Source organism: Zosterops lateralis (assembly GCF_965231275.1).
Source record: "Zosterops lateralis genome assembly, chromosome: 1".
NCBI lineage: Eukaryota > Metazoa > Chordata > Aves > Passeriformes > Zosteropidae > Zosterops > Zosterops lateralis.
The window spans coordinates 23633647-23654238 of NC_139762.1; the positions used below are offsets into that span (position 1 = coordinate 23633647).

At 36.3% G+C, this 20592-nt stretch overlaps 1 protein-coding gene across 1 annotated transcript in view; it reads left to right on the forward strand.

Moving 5' to 3' along the window:
* The window catches only part of CFAP69 (cilia and flagella associated protein 69), a 47311-nt gene that overhangs the window by 4824 nt on the left and 21895 nt on the right, over positions 1-20592 (forward strand). Inside the window, exons 5-17 of the mRNA XM_083880982.1 lie at positions 441-489; positions 574-695; positions 1166-1382; positions 2316-2480; positions 3726-3844; positions 4264-4382; positions 5419-5500; positions 6838-7030; positions 7555-7692; positions 9016-9092; positions 10126-10320; positions 11286-11372; positions 13133-13237. Of these exons, the coding sequence (XP_083737108.1) occupies positions 441-489; positions 574-695; positions 1166-1382; positions 2316-2480; positions 3726-3844; positions 4264-4382; positions 5419-5500; positions 6838-7030; positions 7555-7692; positions 9016-9092; positions 10126-10320; positions 11286-11372; positions 13133-13237 (1668 nt within the window). The remainder of the gene's footprint in view (positions 1-440; positions 490-573; positions 696-1165; positions 1383-2315; positions 2481-3725; positions 3845-4263; positions 4383-5418; positions 5501-6837; positions 7031-7554; positions 7693-9015; positions 9093-10125; positions 10321-11285; positions 11373-13132; positions 13238-20592) is intronic.

Sequence of the window (20592 nt, forward strand, 5' to 3'; positions counted from 1 at the left end):
AAATGCACTGAACTCGAAGTGGTATGGTAGTATTGGTGCAACAAAATTATGTGTACTGATGACCCTGATGAAAAAACATGACCAAGTGCATTTAAAAAAACACAGCTCTAAGAGCACTGAGAATATGGTTTTCATGTGTTAGAGTACAGTAGTGAATTCTTGTGTTTGGGACTTCCCCACTGAAGTTCAGACTTGTAGTGAAGGAAAGATGGGTTTAACAATTGTACCCTTAGGACTTTTTGGGTTTAACAATAACCCTTAGTTATTGTTGTATAATGTCCAAATGGTTGTTCTCTGCTTGGATAAAATTATGTTTATTCTGCCACAGGATACATTAAATTCTGTGTTCTGAAGAAAAAAGTCAAACAAAAATTAAATCATAAGCCTTAATTTCACTGCAATTTAACTTAATTAATGTATGTTTTTTGAATGCCTATTAGGAAAGTGGATTTGCAGAGCTCTTGATAGTACTTGCAACATTTTATGAAGGTAAGAGATTCCATGCTGCATAATTACACAATTTTTGCTTTTAATTATGATTTTGTTGTAACTTTTCTACTATTTCCTTCATAGTTAAACTTCCCAATCCCTTGATAAAAGGTTTTAAAATTACCTACTCATACGAGGATTTTGAGATGAAGAAGTTGCTGTTTAATGTAATAGGAATCTTATCTAAAGACCCATCTGCTGCACAGGTAAGTTGCAACAGAACAGAAATAATAAGTTAAAAAAAATACAAAGGAATCATGAGAATATTACTTATCTGTCCATCTGCCATAGTCCAGTACACTGAAATTATCTGTTCTCCAGATCAAGAATTCATACATAGTTTCAGAGCAAGTCCTGCTGTTGGAAACCAGCATACAGTTTCTGTTTTAGAAAGTTACAAACTTAGACCATGCTAGGAAAATTGCTGACAAGTGACTGCATTGAGAGCATTGTTGAAATACACCTTAAGAACATAATAAAATTTAGCAAACCACAATCTTTGGGAAAGCTACAGAACATAAGAAGATTTTGCCTGTACTTGTAGTGTTCATGACATAGTTTCTCAATAAAAGAATAGTTTTTTTAGTGTAGGACAGATAAAGTTGACTCATCCTTTCAATTTTTCTTATTTGCATGTGAAACCTGTAAACTCTTTTTCTTTGTCTGGACTCTGCAGCTCCTCAGTGAAAATCATGTGATGCCAGCTTTGCTTTATTATGTAAAACGAAATCAAAACCTTGGATTTCCTCGCTGGTCTGCTACCCAATATGAAGAATTACAGCTTCATGCAATTGCTGTTTTAGCTTCAGTGGCTCCTGTGTTAGTTGATAAATATTTGTCCTGCCAAGCAAATACTCTTCTCCTTGTGTTTCTAGAATGGTGCATAGGCCAAGGTCAGTGGGTACTCATGGTTTTCACCACACAAGTAACCTCAAAACAGTTCAACTAAACCACCTTTCTTTGACAGGAAAGGAAAATGTAAAACTCATGATATTAGAATGATTCTTTTACATTGGCCACCTAGGAAACCAATGTTTCCAAAAAACAACCAACCATCCTTTTTTTTACTACTGAAGGGTAACCTGGTGCCCCTTTCCCTGTGTACCAGTATATTGATATTTCTTCAGACAAACACCTCTACTGTCTGTGTTTTAAGTGAGCCACACCCTTCCCTTGTGGCAAGAAGTCCAAGCAGCAATTCCTGCCATGAGACAGGACATGTTAACTCAGGGTCCTGCATAGAGAGTCAGGTTCCAGACTAAAGCTGACTTCTGGGCATCAAATCAGAGTGTGGGCTAAGCAAAAAGATGACTAAGTGCACTCAGTTTTGTTGCCCAGATTTCCAAGGATAGATATTTTTCATCATAAAATTGGTATGTCTTCCTAGGAAGAAATTTTTGTTTGGGTTGGATAGAGATCAAAAGGTTGATATTAAATGTCATGCTAAACATAACATATTTTGAGTTTGCAAAACTGCTCATGAACCTAGTAAGGTTAAAAAATGTATAATAATTTTAAATGTTCACCAAAACGTTACCTTTTCTATGCATGTAAAAATTATAATCCTACAAAGAAAGGCTAATTACTAGATGATTTTTAAACTAGATGATTTTAACATTTTAAATTATTAGTTTAAATCATTTAAACGAAATGATTTTAAAAATCATTTCTAACTTCAGCAGGGTTTTGGGAAAGGTGGGGGTTTTTTTTGTGTTTTGGGGTTGTTGGGTTGTTTTCTTTCTTTGTTTGTTTTTATTTTTCCTGAGCACATAATTCTGAACATAGATTGTCTGACAAAAAGATTATTTGCTGTGATTGCTCCACAGATCCTTTCTTTGGTCAAGGTAACAGTTTCCATGGAACAGGTGGTCTTGGCAACAAGTTTGCACAAATGCGCTACAGCCTCAGAGTGCTGAGATCCGTTGTGACCCTTTATGATGATGCTGTGAGCATTAATTTGTGTGACCAGGGAGCAATTAGCCAGCTACTGGGTAAAGCACAATTTGTATTGCTGTTCTTTAATTATTATGTTTCTATTGACACTAAGAATGTTCGTGTGTTTTTGTGTGCTGTGGTTTTAGTGTACCATTCCTTTGACTGCTGAAAAACTAAAAAAATCCTCTACCAATCAATCCAAATGTAACTGGTTTGATGTTATTTATTTTTTTCCCATTTCAACACACATTGAATGATTTAAGCAAAACAGACAGTTTTAAAAGTCGAGATGTTTAATTTCAGAACAAAAGCTGCCCCTTCTCACTGCATTTGGTAGCTCTTGTTTTAATTGTGGCAGTCCCCAGAAACTCCAGCCCATGAGTATTTTTCCACCTAGGTCTATCACAGTGCTGTTTTCCACAACGCCTCTTTAGCATAGAATAAAACTGATAACAAGGTATCTTGATATTAACAACATGAAAAAAAAAAAAGCAGAATAAAACTGCTTAATCGCTGCTCCTGCAATTTTAGAGTATTTCTTGTTCAGCACCACATACCTACTGTTAAAATTTGATTTAAGTTCCAAAACAAACTGGTTTAAGTTCTTTCCTTACAATAAGAGAAAGTTTTCAGTACTCTGAAGGAAACAAAACAGGAAAGATCCTTTGGAATTCAAAGACTATGTCCTAATAGTAAGCCTAGAAATTAAGTCTTTTCTAGCCTCTGTTCAACTCCAGTGAAAACTCTGTGGAAACCTACAGCTTTTAGTGAAACAAAATTAATACTATACCTTATGTATCAGAATAAAGTCACTTTTCTTACTCTAAGGGAGTTTTTGTGTATAAATGCCCTCCTCCACACAGTGGTTCCAAGGCTGATTTTCTCAGCAATGGTGGTACTTCATGTCTTTCCCACATTTCCACTGTCAGTTCAAACATCTGTGAAGCTGTGGAGTAGCATGACCCAGCCAGTTTGTTGTCTTTTTCTAAGAGTTCCTTAATTCATATCAGTTCCCTGAATTCCTTGCACTGACACAGTATAAGGGGCAGCACAGAGTCTGAACAAGGGAGAAGTCAGTGCAAGCTGCCAGCATTAACTCTGTCACCAAGAGTAAAGGCCATGAAACTGCAGCATCAGAGTGCTGCACTTCTGGAAGCTGTTATTAAAACACAGAAGATAAAACTGAACTTACTTTAAAAATCCTTTTATATAAATCTGAGTTTTTAAAAAAGCAGCAGCTGTAATAAAATTTTGACTTGATTATAGGAGCATTCATATATATAAAATATATCCATTTACAGACATCTTAAGGTATGCAGCAGACAAATCTAAAGCAAAAGAAGTTACCATTCTACTGGAAATCCAAGCTGACATATTATTTATTTTGTCTGTTCTCTGTGAAAATGATGTCCACAGAAAGGTATGTACCTTTCTAGCTTATACCGTGGAGAAAATGTCAAAATATATTTTCTTTTAAGGGATGCTGCACTTTTGTGTTTTAATTTAAAAGTAGGTGTTAACTGTAGTTCATTGTTAACAAGTAATGTTTCTTGACACAGCTAACATACAAAACCACTCAGAAATCCACTAAAAAGTGTCAAATGTGTTTGATTGTTAATTTACATTATTTTGAAATTGATATATGAAAGTGTGTTAAGAAATTAATTACCACTTTGGAAAAACTAAAAATCTCTTTTCTTATGTGTGTATTCTGCTCCAACAAGTGGACCAAATTTATTACAATATAAGTATTTACATTTCCCATTTTCCATTGTATTTTCTTGTTTAAATTTAGTAAATATTGCTTAAGAAACATTGCTTTAATTAATATTTCAACAGGAACTCTTCAGCTATGAAGGAATTGGTATACTTAACCTATTCTTCAAGATGGATCCAAAGAAGTTGTATAGTGGATTAGGCCACAACTGTCTCCTCTTCAGCGCACTGGACTGCTTGTGGTTAGTGAAGTATTTTAGCAGCAGTAACTCGGAAAAATGTCAAGTCTTGTATTTTTTTCATCTGCAATGCTAAGACCTTTCTCTGCACATGTAGGCCTTTCTTCTGTTTATAATGTATAAAAATTCTTCATAAAATTTGACTAATTAAAAATTATGCATAAGAAATGGAATATACTGCATGTAAGATTTTCTAAATATGGATTCAGTGTGACAATCTCACTCCCCACTCAGACCTCCTGACATGCAGAGTCACTCGAGGCTTTCTAAGAGAGGCATATGGTTAAAGTCAGTAAATAACTTTAGGGAAGTAAACAACAGGCAAGAATAGGCCAATATTAGCAAAAATGTGTGTAAGCATAAGAATTGTTTGTAAACTGGCTATATTGGGCTAGAAATATTTTAAAGATTGCCAATATGTAGGAGAAAAATAAAAACTTAATTTGTTTTAAAGCAGAGGTTGATAAATACATTAAAAATTGAATATGTTTGCTGGGAGAAAATACTGATATGGGAGATCTCTTGAGTTTCTCTGTTAATGACCATAGCAGAGGAAATAAAGAAGGAACAGCAACATGAATGCTGGCTTTATGGTGATATAAATCTGGGAGAAGCAAACTGTTGCCAAAAAAAAATCTTGCTTGACTCGCCCCCTCGATTCTGCTGGCAGAAATATTCACACAGCCCTACAATAAACCAGATTAGGGATATGACCTGGTTAAATTTTAAACTCATTTACTGAGTTAGTTTCATTTCAAATACATACTCCAATTCATTGAGAACCTACTAGATTTCTTAGGCTGCTTCAAGGAAGGTGTGCCACCTGCAGGAGAAGAAAGAGCAGTCAAGCAGGGCATATTTAGTTATAGGTGTAAATGAAAAGACACATGAAACATGATTTTTCTACTCCCTGAAGGTATGAAGCATACTGTGTATTGCATACCAAATAGTATGCAATTCAGCAAAATAAATGAGATGATTGTAGAATGTTCAGAAGCATAAAAGTGTTTCTACATAAGTGAAATTATTTCTGTTTAAGGTCCTGTGTCATTGGATGTTACATTGCAGAGGACATTTTTATTGAAAAACAGGGCATTTTTCTCCTTCTGGATTTATTGGCAGTAGGTATTTTTATTATTGGTTTTTTAGAATGACAGGGTAGGAAAACAACATGGAAAATTGCATTATTTTTGTTGCAGTATCTCCTAAGACTGGTGTAATAAAAGTACTACTAATAAAAAAAACCCCAAACAACCAGAAAAGCCCACCAAAACCAACAAACAAAACAAACAAACAACACCAACAAAACAAAAAACCCACAATCAATCAAACAAAAAAAACCAGTATATTTTATTCCCTGCGACAGACTGAGATATCTCCTCAGATATTATTCAATAGGTCTTCCCTGTATCTTTTTTCTTTTTTCTTTTTTTTTTTTTAATACTTATTTGACAGAGGGAGTTCTTAATTTAACAAAATTATACTATTTTTGAAAAGAAAACCCAATGCTCTTAGTTCAAATCATATCTCTCTTTAGAAAAGCACTTCAGTTCTTTACATTGAAGTTAGTAAGAGCACTTGATGGCTTTAACAGTTTTTATGTTTGAAGTTACTTTGTACATGTATCTTGTGTGTAGAGCTATTTCTGTGGATCTTGGACATAGAGCTGGCACAGACATGGCACCTCTTACAAAATCAAAACACACCTTCCTTGGTTCATTCACTCCTCATTCAAACTGGTTGTACTGTCAGCCCCTGATGTTCTTGCAGTGCAAGGCTGCAGACCCTCAGAATAACAAAATCATAGAATGGCCTGGATTGGAAGGGGCCTTAAACATCATCCAGTTCCATCTCCTCTGGCCATGGGCAGGGCCACCTTCCACGAGATCAGGTTACTCAAAGCCACATCCAGCCTGTCCTATTCAGCTTTCAGGGTGGAGACATCCACAGCTTCTCTGGGCAAGTTCCCTCATCAGCCTCAAAGTAAGGAATTTTTTCCCAGTATTCAATCTAAACTGACCCTCTTTTAGTCTGAAGCCCTTGCCTCCTCTCACCTGCTGCCAAAAGATCTGGCCACAAAACAGAAGATGTGCTGCGTGGTGCTGCTCAGCCTCTGCCTTCAGAGTCTATTTCTTACAGCAGTAAACCTCGGTAGCAGTAGATTCTCCAGCATGTGGTCCTGGAGCCATGTGCACAAAACCTACTGTGTAATTCTACACACAGGAATGTGTCTTATATGATCCTACAATCACGCCCCTCATGTTCCTTGATTTATGAAACTTTGCATAGCAGGATTCTGGAAACTTTAAGGATTTACAAGTTTATACATTAATGTTGTGCAAATACTTGTGATGAAAAGCTTGCAGTTACTTGATTGCATAGTACACAATTTCTCAGAAAGTAGACATTGCTGTATTTTGAACAGTTTAAAACTTTCTTTACTTTTTCCTTGGCCAAGTTAAAGGAAAAGAACCTGTGCAATATAATTCTTGGAATCTTGGTTGAAATTTCTGACAACCCTAAAACCACTTTGCACATGGGTATGTGGCGAGGGAAGAGAGATCAAACAGCAGCTAACCTTCTAATACAGTTATGGAGACAGGAGGAGTTGGATTTGGGAGTCAGACGTGATGAAGATGGAAAGATTGTTGGTAAGTTTTATGGTGCATGTAAAAATGTGAGCAGTCCAGTAAAATAATGACATTATTTGCTTTTGTAGTCTGAATTCTGATGACAGTAAATAACAGCATTTATAGCTTTACACTATAATTCTAACCAAACCTAAAATGTCATCCATTTCATTTATTTTTATTTCATTTTATTTATTCATTTATTTTCACTTCTTTCTGGCCATTATATGGCATTTTCTTCATCAGCTGGGAATTAACCAAGTATTGAATGGAACCATAACCAGCTTTTCTAATGCTGGACAGTTAAGCTGCTTAATTTCTTCCACGAAAGGCATTTTGTTTTGTTGTAAAAAGAATGAGTGCTGTTCTCACAAATTTTTAGTCGTGCTTATTAAAATTTCCTGACTCAAATTATGTTCAAACTCTTGGTCAAACAATAAAAATTATTTACATGGTGTCCACAAAATAAGATGGATTTCCTCTAAGCTTGGTAAAATACTACCTCTTCATTCTTCTACTCTGTTTTTGTGTTTTTATATTATTAGACACTAAGAGACCTATTGTAACCAGCTTCCAGAAACAGCAGAAGATCATTCCATTGCCTGCCAGCTGTCCCAGTTTTGCCATCATGGAAATTTCAGAGAGCATACGGGCAAAAGTTTATTCATTATTTTGCAAGCTAGGTAAGACAAATGAATTGCCTTGTCAGTGTCATGCTTGTCATTAAACATAGCTTGTTCACTGGTGATCAATAAAGTCATTATTAAAAACAAACAAAAAAACCAAGGTCAAAGGAAGCATTGTGATTCAGCAGAGTTCCTTTTTATTGGAATTTGTTGGAGATTTCCCCACTACTTTGCTGCCCCTACCACCAGGAAGAATTTTCTTATGACTAGACCTAAAATTTGCTTGAAATTCTCTGCAATTTATTTTCCCACACACAATATCTCCTTCTCATATTTTAGTACTTCTACATTTATTTCTCTAGATTGAGAAAGACATTACTCTTGATTGCATTTTCTAACATAACCTCTAATTTTATTTTTTTTCTGGAGTCTTTCCAATTGATTCAAATTCTTCTTGGTCTGTAGTGTCCCAAAGCCGAACACAGCACTCCAGCAGAAGCTTCATAGCCAGATAGAGTTATGTTACTCTACACATCTTGTAAATAAACATTCAGACATAAATGTAACAATAGCTGTATTCCTAGTGGAATATGAAAATATTTTATAATCTTTTCTCAGCAACTCTTAAGCTCCATAACAGCCTGTAACACGATGATCTAGAAAAGCGGTGGTGGTAAATGGTCTTTATTTACGGTATTTCTTAGCTTCAAAACATGATGCAATTTTACTCTAGACAGATGCTACTTTCCCAGTTACCACACAGATGATATGAAGTCTAGAAAAAGATTTGCTAGATTATATTTAGATTTTTTTAATTAAGTGCCATTATCATTCAGTGTGCAAAAAAAAAAAACAAAAAAAAAAACAGTCTCAGCAACCATATTTCTCTACGTTATTCATTTATACATATTGGGAACGTTTTTAAAAGATGGAGTCATGATGCTCAAGGCATTATTGCCAGAAACAAAAATCTACAAGATAGAGGGACACCCTCATTACACAGCTTTGGAACAAAGCACCAGTATAATTTTCCTGTTGGCTACTTCACAGTTAAAGCTGAACTGCTGCTTTAGAACCTGTAATCTGTAGACTCAAGTGTTTGTCTAACAGAAATCAAACCCTTTCCACAGAAGTGGAGCATCCTGGCTTACCCAGTGATTGGAAGGCTGAGAGAGCCATTCATAAGTAAAGATTTTAGTATACAGTGACAGTGTATTATGGAGAAACAGGAGGGTTTTATCAGCAAAAGCCTGCTCAGGATCAAGAGTGTATATGTGATGAATATTTTGCATGTGTTTATATGGCAAATAAGATGTCTTTTTTTAGAATATTATATTTTAAGATAAATTCATCATACTGATGTGATTAATATTCTTTTAGGTTTTGAAAAATTACCTGGCTTATCTGCTAAGGATTTTGTTACACTTGCTATTATACAACATTATATTGACTTCAAAGTGAGTATTGTTCAAGCAATTATTACTATTGTACCTGTATTCCCAAAAATAGTAAGTGTATCTCAGTAGACAACAAACAAATAACCCTTCAAAAGCTGTCCCTTATGTCACAATTCACCAATAATTTCACATAGTGAAAGCCAGTATCCACCAGCAAAAGAAACAATCCCACGTCCAACATTGCAGCAATCCCCGTGTTCTTGCTTCAGACTCCTACAAATGTTTGTGACCATGGAGCAAATAAGAAACTAATGCTAGTTAAAAATAACTCAGAAAAAACATAGTTTTAATTGTTTGCCAGATCAAGACACGAATGTACCAGGAGTAAGAAATTGGGGAAGGACTCGAGTAGGACTGTTTCCTTGCACAATAAGGTCAGTTTAGGGGACACTATTAAAAGTGACATTAAAAACACATTCTTAAAAAGATTCTTCTGTGCTTTGCTACCTTTGTCCCCACATGCAGTATCCATCCATCCATCCATTCTGTATAAAGTTAAGAATGGTGTGCCTAAAGGAAACTACAGCAGGGTAACAAGCTTTGTGAGAACTGTCTTGCTCAAAAGATGCTTTAGTTTATTATAAATTTATGCTTAGGACCAGAGTCTGTGAGAGCTTGCAGTGTTCAGGAAATAGCAAGACTCAGTCTTTGGTTGATAATTCCAGCTTCCCTTGATGGCTCATGTTGCAGTTTGCTCTAATAATGTCTGCAATGTTTGAGATTTAAAGAAGTAGGCTCTTGTAGGCTCTCAACACTTCACTCTTGTAATTTGGTATCTTGAAGCTTTTTCTTCTGAATTTCTGTAGCTATCAGGATTCTTGTTACTCCTCTTTGAATCAAGTTTGGTCTTAGGAAGACTTAGGGAGGCTTATGAGTGAATTTTTCATAGTATTAGTGCAGTCTAACCTTGCATAAAAGTTCTGAGAAGTCAAACAACAATAAGGAGAGATATGGTTGCTCTATTTTATTTTGAATAATTGAAACTGAAGAATAAGATAAATACTGAATCATATGGTGTATGTTTCACATACAGATTGGAGAGGTTTGGAGTGAAATATGTGCAGAACTAAAAGAAGAATTCAGGCCTCTTTCATCAGATGAGAAAATCTTGCAACTTATTTCAAAGGTGTCAGAAAATACTGGAAGAACAGTTATTGCTCTGCAGAATGAAGCGCTTGAAAGACAGCTCCACCGCAAAATCCAGGAAGAGAAAAAAACTTTCAAAGGAGTAAGACAAAGGAGTATTTAAATAAGGAAAGCCCACCTAAGCATTTTTGTCCATTTATGTGCAGATTTTCTTATTATATAATATTGAGAATCCTGTACATATACACTACTTGAAAAGTTTTAATCTGTCCCAGCAGCAAAATTTTAACTTTAAATAAAATTAGGTAAACCTCAGTCCTCCCAGCTTACATAATTTCCACAGTATTAAGAGAACAACATGAAAAAATGAAGCGGTATCATCAGGGGTAATGAGAAATGATCATTATTTTACTATAGAATTGCGCCAGTGTTCATCTGTAGCAGGTAACAATACAAAGTTACTTCTTAAAATGAAATATAAGTCTCTTTTCTAAGCTCTCTTGCTGAATATTCACAGACCTTTGTTACTTCAGAAAGTAGGGCTTTGTGCTTCCCAGCATGCTGAGAATGACAAGGTATAGACATTTTCCAGCTTTGATTATAAGGCACACATTTCATGGTTTTGCTCATCTATTGTCTCACCCTCTCCTGCTTTCTGAGAAATAAGTTCAGTTGGTCAAGTTGTCTGAAATCTCATGCTAGTCTTTTTGAGGGATTGTCCTGCATTATGATGACTGCACTTTTGCTACCTGACCTGGTTCTATCTCTTTTATCCAGCATTTGAGAGTAAGAATATACAGAAAGTATTCCTGAAAGAGCTAGCCCTCATCCAACATATGTGTTGGAAGAGAGGAAAATTAGTTTTCACAAAGTAAACCTCTCTTTGCTTTTAAGGGCAGTTCATAAGTGAAGTTTTTAAAGGGCAAGTATTTTACTACAACATTATTGTTCAATCTCAGGTGAGAGGGATGAGCCAAGGTAGCCAAAGGGGCATAGGTGAATATTCTTTTCAAACTGCACAAACAATGAAATCAGAAGATATCTGATTTAAATAAATAAATTTAAGTAGGATTGTGCTGCATGCTGTAAATCTCATTTATATTACAGGTCCAAGATATCGTTAGACAGAGAGAACCAATAAATAAATCTTGGGAAAATTTCTTGACTCGGACATCAAACTATGAGGAATTGAAGGTAAGAAAACTGATGGAGCAAAAAAATTACAATTATGGTGTAGTTATAATAATTGTGAAGTTCCAAACACATTTCTTAATAAGTTATAAGGATATTAAAGTAGAAGTGATAGTAAATTTCATATTCATACGGACAAAGAAGAAGTAATCGTAAGATGTGTTGGAAAAGTTATACAATCTTTGATTCTTCTGACTGCAATCACAAGTTGGGGATCAACATTGTCACTTGCAATTGAGGAGTGGGTGTATATATGTGTATTTTTTCTAAAACTGTTGAAACTACAGGTCTGTTCATTCTTACTTTATTTGTTCTAATTCCTCATTTTCTTTTTTTGGTACAGCAAGCATCTTTCAAGATGGGAAATATTTTATTGTGAAAGGAGTTTCTTCTAGCAATATTTGCACTTTCCCAAAAGAACATAAAAATATTAGAGTCCTGATTTGACAACCAGACTAAGTTGGAAAATGAATGAAATCAGACTTTAAAACTTTGGCAGCTAAATTTAATTTTCTTCTTTTCCCAAAGGACTTGCAAAGAAGAACAATTTTCTTTCTATTCAAATATCTCCCTGGTCTGTGGCAGGATGCTAGAATTAGACCTAATGCTAGAATTAGAGATGAAAAAGGGACAGAAAAAGGACCTGAAGAGCTACAGACTCATTAGTTTTAACTGAGTAACTGGGAAACAGTTTTAGGCACATGAGGGGGAAGGAGATTGGTATAAACTGTCACAAATTTACCAAGGACAAATCATGCCTTGCCAACATAGTTGCCTTCTGTGATAAAATTATTTGTTCTGGAAAAAGAGGAAGGGGCATGCCTATTGCCTTGGCTTTAGCAAGGTTTTCAGCATGGTCCTGTGTAGCATTCTTGTAGTCAAAATGGGCATATATGGACTAGATTACATACAGGGCAACTACAAGCTGATGGGCTCTGAAGGACAGTGGTCAGGGATTGAGGTTTAACTAGTGGTCTGTTTTGGGTGATGCTCCTCTGAGTTAATTATAGGGTTGCTAATATAGTGTTGATTTAACATGTTCATTAGTGACTTGGATATTAGATCAGTATCCATCCTCATCAAGTTCAAGGTGTGAATGCCCCATCCCTGGAGGTGTTTGAGACCAGGCTGGGTGATGCTCTGGGCAACCTGGTCTGGTGTCCCTGGCCACGACATGGGAGTTGGAACTAGATCAACTTTAAGGTCCCTTCCAACCTAAATGATCCTGAAATTCTGTGACACTGAGCTGGAGGAAGGAAGCCATATGCTGGGAGGTAGGGTTGCTATTCAGAAGTTGAACGGATGGGTTGATTAAAAGCTCATGAATTCAGGAAAAGAAAACGTGAAGTCATTCACCTGGGATGTACTGAGAGTGTACCGAGATGCCTCAGCACAGCTGGGTCTGCCTGAAGAGGCGGCGGCGTGCTCTGAGCCGAGTGAAGGCTGACCGTGATGCAGCACTGTGCTCTTGTGGCCATGGAGGCTCACAGCACCCACGGCTGCAGTGCACAGAATGCAGCCCACAGGTCACAGCGAGCAGGGATTCCCTTCCCACCACTGCAGTGCCACGTCCGTTTATTCTGGTTTTGGGTGGTCAGGACAAGAAAGAGTCAAAAAACAGGGGGAGGATACTTACAATTAAAGGCAAATAGAATTATAACCTCATTTATTTTGTCATGTTGTTTATATATTTTCAAATAAGTGCAAATGACACAATCAATGCAGATTAGAACAATTTTACCTTTTTTTCTGACTATCTTTAGAAAGCAAAAATGCTTCAGAAAGCATTAATAGAGGCTTCCAGAGCTAAATCAAAGATTCACGGTGGACCAGATCATTCTACTGATATTCCAAAACTCCATACAACAGTAAGTAATCCTTTAATAACACTGTTTTATTTTCATTAACAGGTAAGGGATATGGGGTTTGTTCTGACTGTATACATGCTGCTGCTTCCACTTCTTTAATAATGTTTATGTTGACCAGCTTCAAGTACATAAGAAAGAATCGGTATCTTCTGGAAATTGCCATTTCCAGTTCTGACATAGCCTCAGACAAGCACTTGGCCAGAATGAGATGCAGATCTGCAAATTACTCTGAAAAAGAATGGGCAAGATGTGCCCTATGTTGTGTGACATGTACCTGTGGTAACAGCTATTCATGAAAAACTTGCTGAGGTCAAGAAGACCTCCTCCTTTCATTGTTGAGTACATCTGTGCAATCTTTGATACATCCATAGAGGTGTCCTTTATCAGTAACATGTTCCTGACTGCCTGCAGATAAGCCACTTGTTGAATCTGCAGAAAACATTTTTTTTTTCATTTCTATCACACAACTGAAGTGTGAGAAAATAAAAATCCTTTGTTAAGATCTAATCCACACCTAACATCATATTTAGATGTTGAGTTTTGACAAGACATGGGAGAATCCTCAGTCCAGCCAATAACTATTTCTGAGCTAACTGGATTATTTCTGTGTAAGTATCAGAGCTAAGGAGGATTTTAGGGGGATAGTTGCTTGGTTGCTTATAAGTTACACTTACATGTGAGGAAAAATGAAGAAGAATAAACCCAAGGTGCTGTTTTGAACTTGTAAGAAGGCAAGAGATCCTATTTTGGGCTCCCTGCCATGAATGAATAATGACAACTAAGGTGGCCACAACTTGAAAATAAGTTCCTGTTTGATGTGATGGAGAAGCAAGGAGCCTAATAGGAAGCAAGGAGATTGTCTCAGAGTGCTGGACTAGGACTTTTCACACATTATCTTAAACTTCACAAAAATATGGAGGGACACATCTGTGAATGCAAGGGGAAGTGGAAAATTTTATTCAATAAAACAACATAAACAACAATGAGCCACTTAAACAGCAATATTTTACAGAAAGTATCTGAAAATTTTTGATATAAGCATGAGTAATCTGGAAATTGTTAGTGGAGAGAAATATATTGTTAGATTTTACTTTAAAAGCTTGAAACTCAAGCCAAGAATATTCATATCTTGGAGGGAGAGGATTTAACAAGAAAATACCTTCATGGTTCTACAATCAATATTTCAATAACTGTAGGTAAAAACAAAAAAAAAAAAGGAAAAGTTTAGTCCATTTTGCAGAATAGTTGTATTGAGAAAACAAGTGTATCAGCAACATCATATAACATTCCTTGGGTACATTGCTTAGGAGAATAACAAATTACAGATATGGGTGAAAATTATTTTAATGCAACAACCTCCTTCCCTCCTTTCTGCCAAACACCCTCAGCAGGGAGAGATGAAGATTAAGCTAAGATGGTTGTTGCAAACCAGTCAAGGTCAAGTAATCAAATGTGTGAGCCACATGCACTCAAAGAGTTGCATTTTTTTTCAGTAGGTCATGATTAGGAGACAGAGCTGTCACTCAGGCATATTTATTGCAAGACCCCAACCTATTCAGTGTAAAGAGTAGTAATGACTCTGGAGAGGATATGTGTCTTTCAGTCTTGGAGATTTCCTGGAGCAGTAGCTCTGTGCAATTGCATTTTGAGAGAAAGAGGGCCTGGTGTTTGTTGTTGTGTTTGTTTGTTTGTTTGTTTGTTTGTTTTTATTTGAAGTAATAAGTAATACTGTATGGTGAAATTCTGAGGTCACAAACTGTGTCTGACATTCTGTACAAATTCAAGTAACAATTGTACAGCAAACTTCTATTGGATAAAAGCTTGAATTTCTTTTTTTGCAATTCAGAAATCAGACATGAAGGCAGAAAAGCAGAGGGCATAAAAGTACCCGCTGAAAGAACACACTCTTATTTCTTTTGTATTGATGGGAACAAATTCTGGATTTAGTATAAAGGATAGTTTTAGTGGCTCTTGGAAACCTTAGAAGGCATCTCCACCAACTAAATATTTTCAAAAGGCAGTTGAAGATTTCCCTCTCTTCTCATTTTAAATGCTAGCATGAAAGTCAAGTGATGTATTTATTTTGTATTTCAGGTTGGACCTGGTCGCTTTGTAACTGTGAAAAGTGAACCTCCTCAGCACGGTGGAGGGCCACTGGCTGATACAGACCATGCTCTCAGAAAGTCCTCTGATTGTAAAGGAGCTTCAAAAAAGATAAAAAGAGATAAAACATTGGACTCAGTCAAGAAAAAATCAATACCTGTAGAATAGATGCTGTTCCAAAGAGTGCTGTATTAATATGTAGTTACCTATATGTAGATACAAGATGAAATCTTTTTCAATGATTTGAAAAATTGTTTAGAACATCATAAAGAGTCAAATTATATTTTGCCTTTATTAATTTAATGTGGGGATGTTTTATTAATAAAATCCCCTGTACAGTATGGTACACTGGTATGTTAGTCTAGTAACTTTGTGTGATAATATCCACTGTCAGCAGGTCCACTGTTTTCATTTCCATCTCTTGCTGACACATTGCACTTTAAGCATTTCATTGAGCAGGGTGATAAATCTTCACATAAACACCTTCAGTTCTTCATTTTCCTGAATTCCATACCCACGTAGTTTTTGTCCAAGCCCATTTTGTTTCTTGAATTGCTGCTTTTAGCATCAGGACTTCTGAGATCCCAGTTTTCATCTAAATACTCACTAAGGAGCTTGTTGGTGCCAAGAGTTTCTCCCAGCCTGCTGGAGAGACGTGCTGGGACGTCCTTCTCCTTGGTTTGCTCACAGCCCTTTAACTGATCTTACTAATCTAATAATTGTTGGGCTATTGTTCCTATTGTCTCCAAAAATAACTCATCTTCTTCTACCTTGGCACCTCTAGAATGCACAAACTGCTGAGCAGCAGACCGTTGTGTAGATGACTCAGTTTCTGAGCTATTTTCTTTTTGAATTTGGTCAATGCCAGAATTCACTATGTTACAATAGCACAAGATTCCCCAAGGCTCTCCATTTTAAAACCAGTTGCTATCCAGTGCTATGGCATAAATTTCTGTGGCATTGCAAGCTTTTATGCTGTGACATACAAACTGGCACTTAGACTGTCTTGTCAGCAGTATCTTGAGAAAAGCACAGACTTTCGCTTTTTAACTGCCAGCTTGAAAAAAAGGAAATACATTTGAGCTAAACATAATCCAACCCCCCTTTTTTTACGTCATGAAGGAGGGATGGGATAGGTGTGAGTATAAGTGTATAAAAATGTTTGCCACATAGCAAGACAAACATAGCAATGGTGGCATTAAAAATAAAGGCAAATATATTTGTTTCAAAATTGACTACTTAAATTCAATAAAAATAAGAACCCTAAGAAAATAATTAAATAAAACATACATATGAAAAATGGTATATGAAGTTTAGAAAAATATCTACATGTGTGTTTTCCAAAGATCAGAAGGATTTTTCTTATGGGCAGGTCTGTTAAACCCTTGTTGAGTAAGAAAGTCATCACATTATAGAGTAGGAAAGTCATCTAGTACTTAAACCTAGAGAAATTAGCTGTGCTAATTTAATTTAGCTTTTTCTGGTGACCCTCTGCTGACTGATAATTTTTAACGATAATCTAATTTCATTATGACGTTTTCCCAACACTATCTGTGTAAAGTTTGTATTATTAAACTAGCCTGTTTGTGTATTTCTTGCCTGCCTACAAGAAAGGTTAGCCAAGGTATATAAATATTCTCTAACTGAAGTCCTCTGTGTCAAATAGTCTTGCTCAGTGTTTTAATGTTTATATTTCTCTGACAGCTCTGCAGCAGCCTTGCTGCTTTATTACTGGTTTAGAGAATGTATGGTCTGTTGTCTTTTCACAATTAAAACCAAACAATACATATTTTACTTTGAGACCAAAGACTGTGACACTTGGAGGGGTTTTTACATCCTTTTTACATGGACACATGTGAATGTGTAGGTCACATTACTCATTACTCATTACTTCTGGCAGCAAGACAAAGGCCCATTACAAAAAATGTAAAGGACTTATGTAAGTTCTTCCAATTTCTGAGCAAAAGCTACATCAATGCCCTATAGCCAAGATATGGATAAAGAACCTTTAACAGAAAATAGTTTTGCTTACTTTCAATCAGGCACAAAGTGAGCCCTACAACATTCTCCCTCAACTGTATTGTTTATGTTACAGACACCCTGACTGCAAATGAGCAGCTGCAAATGCAAATGCTCTTGTTAATTGAGCATTAATGTTAATTAATAATGACTGGAGAATGAAGGGGACAGAATTTCCCCAAATATTTACATTTATTCCTCATAAATCAATACTAACACAAGGCTGACAGCGGCACAAACAGCATTTAATTTTGCCAGATGGCCATGGCCCATAGTTTGGCTCTTGGAGAGGGGAACATACAGCACCAAGAAACCAGACTTGCTGTCCCTGCTGTAACCCAGGGATGGAAAGAGAGAGGATACTGGTGGAAGAAAAGATCTGTTAATCCCTCATGCTGACATCCCAGGAGTAGTCAGTTGTGGCTTTCCACAGCTCTCATAGATGTACACCACAGCAATGTGCATCTGGAATTTGTTCTGCTGCTGCTGTGTACCTGGGGTTCATAATCACCTGCCCCTTTGGCAGACACCACAGGGTGACCATGGCAATTGATCAGACATTCTGGAAACAATTATGGTTGATGCTAAACACTTGTGTCTTATAGAAGACTAATTACAACAGACTTACTGCCTGAAGAATGCTGAAGCTTTTAAAACTGCGTAGGATACCTTGCTCTGGCATTCAATTAAAAGAGGAATAGGGGAAACTAATAGACTAAATGATCCTTTAAAATGTTATTATACTTTGACACTTTTGTAGGTGATTAATGTAAGTAAACAAGGGGCTTTTTTTAATATGATTTATGCCAGTTAAAACATTTGTTGCACATGCAATGCAGTACACAGCTTTATAAACTGGATATTGCTGGGCCAGGTTAGATGATGGCTCTCAATGTCCTGCTCATCATAATGTATCAATGCCTGAAGTTGCTGTGTTTGCATATGTAATAACTCAATTTGCTCAAAAATATTATTTCTACCAGGAACTTAAAGTCAGAAACATGGGTCAGAAAAATCTCTCATTACTTTTGTATCCTCTCCAGAAAACTGGAGGAGACATATTTTAGAAGATGCAGTTCAATATTGTGTTTAGGTAAATGAACATTTACAAATCTATGAGACTTGTTGGATACTTTATAAACTATATATGAGCTAGACATGTGGGATAGATTTCTTGTTTACTTGTGAAGGTTTATATGCTGTTACAGCATGAGTATTATTTCCTAAAATAATTAAAACCACCTGTAATTTTATAAATGGCAAAAACACAACAGGGACTGAACAAACTGCATTCCCCAAGGAGTAAAGCAAAGAACACTCAGCATTTCTAAGGTTTTATTATGCTCAGAAAAATTGGATTAAGTAGGCAGTTAATCTCCTTGAATTATTTTATTCACGTTCAATGGTTTATACTGAGAGCAGTAGTCAAGTCAGTCTGTCCCTCTTTTGAACCACTTGGTGCATGGGTCCCATCTCAAGGGCTGTGACAGGGATGGACAGCATCACCTGATTTGCAGTCTTGTGTAAAGCACTGTTCTTCATGTCACAGAGTAGTGGCTTATCAAATAACATGTTAATAGACAAGAAAACTACTGCTCTTCAGACCTTGCTGCTTAGAAAAATACTTTAATTAATCCATATTTTAGGCTAAGCAATGCTAAAATACAAAGTCAAGATTGCACAGGACATTACAATGAGCACAATCCTTCCCTTTAACTTAATGTCTCACCTCTTTTTTTCTTTTTCTTACAGTTAAAATATGTGCAAGAAGATGTATAAAATACGTTTGTTTAAATTTTTGCTGTTGCACAATGTATAAAAATATATCAAGTTTTCATCAAAATTAACTTTTAAAATGAGAATTATTGAGAAGATGAGACTACAAAAATATGACACATCTGGACTTTAAAGTTTACATGGGAAAACAAAGGTGTTGACTGAGAACACATTCACCATGCAGTGAGGAAAAGGCAAGCTGGGTAGACTGCAAGACAGGAAAGCAAAAGTAACAGTGTGGGGGTTCATGTACTTATCAGTTTAGGAGTGATTAAGTACTTTATACAAAAAGAAAAGAAGAAAAAGAATGCCAAAGAATTTGTCCAAACATCTACAATGTATATTGTGATTTTGTGCTCCTTAGTTTTAATGTTGCCTTGTTAAGTATCTTCATTTTCTCACCCTTTGGCCTAAAATGCATTGGTGAAAGCAGATCCTGCAAAATTATGAAAGACAGGTAGTTACTGTCCAAGCAATATGTTAGAAATGCTACCATTAAATAATCTTCATGTTCATTCTGAGAAACTGAATCATCTGATAGGGTACATCAGAAAAAAGCCTGTTGCTGAGGAGGAACGGGGGCAACAGATCTAGGACTGATTAGTAAGATGTAAAGTCACCTACATGACCTCAGTTCAGACTCAAACCCGACCACGATGACCAGAATCTGTCACTGTTTAGTGATTCACAGTGACCACGACATTCTATGTCAGTAGTTTTAGTAGGAAGAACAGAGCTCAAACTGTCAGGGATTTGAGCTTCCATTCTGTAGAACAATGATTCCCCAAAGCTGATACTGAACTCCTAATACCAGGAAACTTTCAGTATTGTAATTACTTTATTAATTTATTATCATTTATATGCACACAGTGATAAACAGAGAATGCAGCATCCTTTTCCACACACTTCCACATGCATACCCAGCATTTTTTACACTTTGTTAAATATAGAAATGTAGTACCCTAACTACTAGTGTCTCGTATATTGTGAAAATAACTACCATTGAAAGATGCAAACACTTTTGATAAGTAGAGACAGAAAACTGGAAATTAGTATATTGAGTTTTCTAAACAATGAAGGATGAGGATGAAGCATTGGTTCAGTTTAATGTTAGTACCATATCCTATAATTACCTTCTAAAGTTCTGTGTGAGTATGTGGAAGAATATTTGGGAGATGTTAATTGTCTTCTGCCCATTCCGTGGGACCTTGAGAGCACACAGTCCACATACATATCCCAGAAGTTCTGGGCTAAATCATTGAAGAGTTCGTTGTGCTTGGGCTTAGGGGATTCCTTTAGGAACATCATGAAGTCCCAGAGAGCAATGACTGTATCTGCTACCTTGAGTTTCTTCATTTCCACCAGCCCATGGGATGATACCTCCCAGCACTGAGGGTCAATCTCACGCAGGCTCGGAGGAGTTTCTTTTTGATACTCTAGACTGGCATTAACCAAAT